We start from the raw sequence: 7125 nt of genomic DNA, 5'->3' as shown, positions 1-7125 counted from the left end.
CCACATGGAAAACTCAGTAGACCTACTCAGAGTCTACTCAGTAGACCATCATGTTCTTCCGTGTATACAAGTTGTATAATACAAATTGTATTATACAATCGATTTGTACCTTTTTTGGAAACATCATAGATATCATGGCGTGGGGTTGTTCGATACTCAGTACCCTTTACTGTGTAGTAACGCCATGAGGCCGAGATACTTGGTACTTGGTGTTGGACTCACTCGGAGTCACTCAGAGACCGCTGATACTAGTGACGATGTCTGACACGTAGTCGCGAGCTCGTATTGTAGGATTGTGAAGCAATATGACAAGCCTCAATTCGAGGCTTGTCATATTGCTTCTTACCATTAAACCATCTTTGAAGAACTCGTTCAGAAGACAGCCTATTCCTGATGATGCCGCTACTCTTTGCGCCTGGAGAACTGCTCCCATCTCTGATGCTAGCTCTTCTGCGACAGGGCCAGCGACTCCATAGCGAGGGCCATAATTGCCGCAGCTACCTTTTTTCGACCAGCGCTGTTCAGATCCCCCGGTGCCGGTGCTCTGTCCCTTCCGCGCGATCGCAAGAGCAAGGCGAACTGATCTGTCGTGACTTTGATCATCAGGTCGTGATCGTCCGAATAAAACACATGTTCAATAGTCACTGCCAGTGACTCACTGGTCCCAACAGCCCTTCTAAGTTACAGGTTCTAACCTCGCCCTCAGACGCCTGATCAGTTCGTCCCGGAAAGACCCCAGACCTATTTCCCAACACTTGTTCCACAACCCTTGCCCATCACTTCTACCGTTGGTCGTCATACTGACTCTGGGACACTTCAAGGGACACCTACAGTAGGTGACCTACTACTGTGGATATATTTAACAGAAAATGAGGCAAACCTATTAGAAAAATAAGATTGGGTGACGCCGTCACTCAGTGTGGCTGCCGAAACCTCACCATGACGGTCATCCAGTGACCCAGTAGGGAACAAACAGCATCTTGAAATCCCGTTATACCCAGTCGAGCGAGTTTATGTGTTGCGAAGTTCTCAAGCATGATGCTTGAAGCATCTCGTTGCCTCCGGTAATCGCCCTTGTCTCTTGGTCTCTACGAGACCGCCTCGTCCATCTCAAGGTCCTTGCCGGAACCTTGGTATCCCCCCGCGGTTGCAAGCCCGAAGTCCATGACTCATGGACCATGAGCCTCTCTTCTCGGGCCATGACCTCGAATTCGCCATAGCCAGCAGTGCTGGTTACTGCTCGTGGTGCATCGAGAGATCCTGTCCGGTGTTCGAGGCGCTCGACCGACACTTCATTATGAAGGGTCGGGCAGAGCGCCTACGAAGTCTTCATATAGTCTGGTGAGGCTCTGCAGAATCTGGGATTCAGATTCCCGGCTCGCTACGATCTCGCTTGTTCCAACTCCCATGATGGGAATTTCCAGTGAGAAATAATTACACAAGAAAGTGAAGTCAGTAGTAACCACTGGGTGGTTTTGCTCTTGTCAGAGGATATCATTAGTGGGTTTAAAGACAAGTTGACAACGGCATTCGAGCCGGATTCTAGCTCGTAGCTGTTAGAAGAGGTGTGTCATTGTTATTCAGTTCCGTAGTGAGAGCGTAAGGTGCACAGAGGGGGTCAACAAGTTTACAGACATTTTCTGAATTATTCGAATCGGAAGGCAAGCCCATGGCCTATTCAAACAGCGTAACCAGGTCTAGACACTAGGCGGTTTCTAAACAAGATTCCCACTACCCTCTAACAAACAACAGACATTCACGATGTACTCGAAGACGCAATACCAATTATCCATAGAGAAACTATACTCGCTATAGAGCGGAATGATCGTTTGCAGTTGAGGTTATCACACGGCATCACGCTGACTGTCAGTCAGTCAGTGACTGAGCACGTTCTTTTAAAGCAGTGCCAATAAGCCTACCTCTACTCGCCCATTCATACAAGTCACTATCGAGTCTTCCCCGTGACCCCTTCTGCCTCAGCCAACTTCTCGACCTCATCCAGGATCTTCTTAGCACTGTCGCAATTAGCTGTGCTCAGCACCGGACCATAGCCGTGCTCACGGAGAACTTTCGCAGCCGAGCCTGTACAAAACATTAGCACCCAAGAAAGGCGGACGGGATGATTCACCTGATCTCCTGCCAGAGGCACAATAGACCAGAACAGGAGCATCCTTGGGGACTGCGGACATCATCGACTCGACTTGGCCGACTGGAATATTGAGAGCGGCGGGAAGAGGCGCTGGAAGAAGAAGACATGCAACAACAGTAACAAATGAGTTACGAAAGGAACGGTACGAAATGGAGCGCTCATATTCAACCTACGTCTGAATGCCAGCTCGCCAGGGCTTCTAACATCGACAACCGTGACCTTCTTCCCCTTCGCAACTTCAGCAGCTAGATCAGCAACAGTTGTGGAATCGCTCGATATCACAGACCCCATTATAGCAACGGCAATCAACGCTGCCACGAGAGGCAACAACTTTCCCATAGAGCAAGTCGACCGCGATGAAGGAGAGCTCATTACTTTAAAAGTAACAGAAACACAGTGAACTGAAAATTGACACCAAACATCACGACCCTCAGCACCATCACAAGACTGGAACTTTTGGTCAAGTTAACCGACCACCTTTACGTGAAAGTCTATTACACCGATGCGCACCAGGCGCTGGGAAAACGGTGTGGAAGCTTCTCACATGGTAAACTAATGTGAGCATTATTATTTGATCGTGGCCTCCACATCTTCTTCGCAAGTTCCTCGGCCTCTCTAGCAGCCTTTTTAGCAGCGTCACGATCTGTTACATTCATAACAGGTTTACGACCAGCTGCTCTCAACGCGTTACCAGCGCGCTCTATGACGACAAATAAATTGTGACGACACACTCATGTGCACGGCTTACTAGCTCTCATTCCAACAGCACAGTGAACGATAACAGGGCCCTCGGGAATTTCACTCATCCTATCGTTGAACTCAGCGATAGGGATATGGATGCTGCCAGGGTTTGACGCTGAGAAATTCATCGACTCCACAAGAGCGAAGATGAGCTCTTCAACGATTCTTACGTTTTGCCTTCACTTCATCGTCAGTTCTAACATCAACAATTATGAGCTTCTTTCCTTTCGCGATTTCAACGGCCAGATCAGCCGTAGAAGTAGAATCGGTCGACATCATAGAGCCGAGTACAGCAACAGCGATCAATATCACGAGAGGTAACAACTTCCCTACAGTGCCGGTCAACCCAGAACCGATAAGAACGACTAAGGACAGAAGTCCTATATTCGTTAGAGGCGACGATGAAGCCATCGCGATCGGGATAGTAAACTACGAACTAGGAGATAACAACTGCTTTTTCAAACAACCCAAGAATAGCTGCTTCACAAGTATTTCATCTCCGTTAACCATGACCATGGTAAAAGTATATCATGAAACTCGCTCGGTTTCGAAGAATTCGGCAACCGGCTACGACTGATGCAAGGCTTCACATTCTCTTCGCGAGCTCCTCAGCCTTCTTAACAGTCTCCTTAGCTGCAGCGCAATCAGTCACATCCACAACAGGGTGATAACCAGCTGCTCTCAACGCGTCACCAGCGCGCTCTACGACAACAAGACATGAAATCTGACGTGCACTCGAGTGCACGGCTTACTAGCTCTCATTCCGACAGCACAGTGAACGATGACAGGGCCCTCGGGAATTTCACTCATCCTGTCGTTGAACTCAGCGATAGGGATATGGATGCTGCCAGGGTTTGACGCTGAGACGATAACGAAATTAACAAACTACCCCATAGAAACACTCGGGAGTCTCTACGCTTATTCTTCACTTCATCATCACTTCTAACATCAACAATGATGAGCTTCTGACCAGCCTTCACAGCCTCAGCGAGGTCCTTAAGAGTAGCACTAGACATGACAAAATAGTTAGATAACGACAACTACAACCACAATAATGCCGAGAGGCAAACTACCCTCTGCAGAGTTCATCAGCAAACCATATACACCAATCGCAGCTCATGTTAGTCACGCGGGAATCCGACACAAAAAGACACCTACACAACCAGCAAGTACCTAGAAACCACTGTGAACTTCCGAGGGTAACTTTCAATCCTTCTTCTTCAGTCACATCTTCATGAGCTCCACTCTACCACTGAATGCGTCTACATCCCATCATGCATGGCATGCGAGCACGGCGCTCACCCAATAGGGGTACTTTGCTCAATAGCCAACACGATACAGATAACCACAGCCCTCAAATGAAGCCAATACTGCCTTCTACCAAAACCATACACCTCTATTGATGAACTCAGCTAGATGTTTGGATGAAAATGACCATTCCCCTCAACAACAGCAACAGCGATAGCTGTAGTCTTCACCGCGCCACAAAATTATTCAGCCTTTAAATCACCGTTCCTATGGGCCGCGAAACGACGGTAAAGAACGTCAAAGCGAGTGAGCAGTTTCTGTCCATCCAGCTCGCCGTCCTCATGAAAGTAGTTTCCTATGCTCTCTCTGATCTCCTAATCACGACACAAGATTATTGCACGCATGCACATGAGTATCTTGACATCACCTCGGACAAATTCGACTGGTAACTTCGCAACCTTAACACCAAGTTTGAGCCAAATCCCGGCATTTCCACATCAACGAAGATTCTCTCACCAGTCTGAGCAAAGGCAACTTCCACCATTCAACTACTGCTCCGCCACCACCAGCAGCATCTACCTCGCGATCGCTGATCTGCATGCCGCTCGACTTCATCCATAACATGTCTACCACACAAGTGATTCCAGAAAACAGGAAGTACCCCAGGACACAAAATCTCAGCAGAGAGGCATCCTGAAAAGTCAAATGTTGAAAGATACGAAAGTGGTCGCGTACCGCGGGGAACTTGAGAAAAAATTGGCCGATAACGCCCGCCGTGCAAGCCATAGTCATAAGGACTATTCTCATCCAAGGGAGACTCGTGTTCTCAATATACCCCAAGGCAGGTAGTGCCTGAATAGAGCAAGGAGTGGTATGAAATGCTGCTAGCCAGGGCCTGTTACCTCCCCAAAAAAGTCATTGACCGCCTTGACAATCTCGTAGGACGAATATAGATTGCCGGCCGCGCCTGACAAGATACCGTTGGGGTCCGAAACTCGCCAAAAAGTTTGGACTAATGAGCAGCCGAAATGTCAACAACCATACACAGCAATCACGTCGGTGCTGATAAAGTGTCGCCTACCAGCGAACTTACGCGGTTCGATCCCATGAGGGACTTCTACGCGAGGGCCGCTGCCTCCTTGACCCCCTCGCTTATTCTGTTGTTGTTGTTGCTGCTTCTTGTTGCTGTTGGCAGTAGCAGAGCCTCCTGCCATATTGAAAACGCCAAGAAACTGACCACGCCCTATGCTAACTTCGACAATACAACAACGGGTATCAAGTGACAACGAAGGAGTGTAATGGTCATCATCATCTACATGTGAGAGCGGCTGATCTCCTGCCGACATCAACGATCTGGAGTATCATCTGTCCGATACCTGTGGTAACGAAATCAACCTCTTCCGTATCTTACATAGGCAACCCTAAGATACCCCCTCACTTATCAAGGAGTTGTCTAATACTCATTTCTGCCTCTTCCAGCGATCCAGCCTTCTTCTTTTCCCCTCTCCCTTGCCCTCTACTTTTACTGTATCGTATAGCCTTCAAAGGGCTTCCACTGAAAGCCTCCCCACCCGTCGTCAACATCGACGAGCTCGGCGGCATCGACGGCTGCGAACCACACATGACGCTCCTCGCGGTCGCCGCTCTCGTCACTGTCTCGCTGGTGCCTACACTGCGCCATCCAGTCACCATTTCCCCGATACTCTCCCTACATGGTCGAGTAAGGTAGTCCCCGGCACTATCTGTCGTGCTCCCTGTGAACGGCAAACGTGCCGAAATGAAGGAGCCCTAACACAAGGCTGCCACATCGTCAACCCAGAGATTCTAAGCCCACATTATCCCAGCTATATCTGCCCTGCCCTGTCGCCCGCTTCCTGGCCTCTTCCACTACCAGGGATATCTCATCCCGGTCCGATCCACTATCTTCCTCTCCCACATCATTGGCCTACAACGAACTACGCTGAACTTGCCGAGCGCTAGCAGCAACTTGCCTTGTCCAAGTCGCAGAGCGCCGTAGTAGTTGCCAACAACTTATCCAGTTCCGGACGTAACTGGGGAGGACACCTTCGACGATCTCCTCAAACCACATACCGACCATCACTCTACGATGCGATGCACTGGACCGAGCCACGGCTAAGCTCCCTCGCCTCCCTCGGTACAGTTCATATCTAAAGCACTGTGCATAAAAACATGAACTCTGATTCTCCTTCACATTGTAAAACCAGAAGCTTGTGTTTGGGAAACACAATCAACCCTCGTGTCGTCATATAGGACCTCCAAATTCGGTACGAGATCGATAAGCTCCTTCAGGGAGGCCTTACGAGTGACAGGATTGCCCTCGAGCGAGAGCTGCCATACACTACTGCCTGATAAGTGATAGGTAATAATACTAAAGGGTGATGCACTACAGAGGTCTCACATGTGGCGAGGGCTGAGAGGTCGCTGATGGTAGAGATTGAGTTGCCTTCCACGTCTACTATTTGGAGCGAGTCCATCCATTCGATGCCATGCATAGTGGTAAGACAATTAAAGGCAAGGTACCTTCACAAGGGATCGAACTCGGGACCTCTCGGATGAAAGCCCGAGCCTTTAACTCACAGCTCTTGCAAGGTGGGCAGCAATGAGCTCATGCCCGAGAGGTCACTCAAGTGACTCCTGGACAAACTAAAGACACCGAAAGTGATACTCAACCTGCATCGGTCCGTTCTACTTCAACACTATCAGCCCTCCTAACTTCGTCCCTAAGCTTCGAGCACTGCCTATGTATGAACCCGCGAGACTAACACCAATAATGGCAGCCTATGGATGCTTTTCAGTCGATAACCCACTTCAAAACAGTAAGAGCTGGTAGGTAATCTCCTATACTGCTAACATCATGGGCCTCGGTACTCAACTAAGCAGTCTCGATTATCTCACTCCAACACTACCACTGCTACTTTCATTGTGATCTCAGTGACCTCCCCAAGATCCTTTCCATCTCCTTCCTC

General features: G+C 49.1%; 4 protein-coding genes across 4 annotated transcripts; all 4 read right to left on the bottom strand.

Moving 5' to 3' along the window:
• Positions 1 to 1945: 1945 nt before the first annotated feature.
• On the bottom strand, positions 1946 to 3301 carry Pmar_PMAR010084 (hypothetical protein; the record flags this gene model as incomplete). The annotated part of the gene is made up of 6 exons (XM_002788507.1): positions 1946 to 2082; positions 2129 to 2239; positions 2323 to 2460; positions 2694 to 2849; positions 2898 to 3005; positions 3061 to 3301. The coding sequence occupies 6 exons, from the start codon at positions 3299 to 3301 to the stop codon at positions 1946 to 1948; spliced, it is 891 nt and encodes a 296-aa protein (XP_002788553.1).
• Positions 3302 to 3476: 175 nt separating this feature from the next.
• On the bottom strand, positions 3477 to 3906 carry Pmar_PMAR010083 (conserved hypothetical protein; the record flags this gene model as incomplete). The annotated part of the gene is made up of 3 exons (XM_002788506.1): positions 3477 to 3592; positions 3643 to 3750; positions 3780 to 3906. The coding sequence occupies 3 exons, from the start codon at positions 3904 to 3906 to the stop codon at positions 3477 to 3479; spliced, it is 351 nt and encodes a 116-aa protein (XP_002788552.1).
• A 413-nt stretch (positions 3907 to 4319) lies between these two features.
• Positions 4320 to 5372, bottom strand: Pmar_PMAR010082 (hypothetical protein). Its single transcript, XM_002788505.1, has 6 exons — positions 5232 to 5372; positions 5041 to 5105; positions 4874 to 4990; positions 4718 to 4831; positions 4566 to 4658; positions 4320 to 4512 (listed from the first exon to the last, which is right to left on the bottom strand). Exons 1-6 carry the CDS (start codon positions 5350 to 5352, stop codon positions 4381 to 4383), a joined length of 642 nt encoding a protein of 213 aa, XP_002788551.1. The 5' UTR covers positions 5353 to 5372; the 3' UTR covers positions 4320 to 4380.
• Positions 5373 to 6346: 974 nt separating this feature from the next.
• Pmar_PMAR010081 (hypothetical protein) lies at positions 6347 to 6651 on the bottom strand (the record flags this gene model as incomplete). Its single annotated transcript, XM_002788504.1, has 2 exons — positions 6347 to 6504; positions 6558 to 6651. The coding sequence occupies 2 exons, from the start codon at positions 6649 to 6651 to the stop codon at positions 6347 to 6349; spliced, it is 252 nt and encodes an 83-aa protein (XP_002788550.1).
• Between the last annotated feature and the right edge of the window lie 474 nt (positions 6652 to 7125).

Source organism: Perkinsus marinus, assembly GCF_000006405.1.
Source record: "Perkinsus marinus ATCC 50983 genomic scaffold scf_1104296927884, whole genome shotgun sequence".
Taxonomy (NCBI): domain Eukaryota; phylum Perkinsozoa; order Perkinsida; family Perkinsidae; genus Perkinsus; species Perkinsus marinus.
The sequence above is the reverse complement of the archived record's forward strand: the minus strand, read 5'-3'. Positions and strand labels throughout refer to the sequence as shown.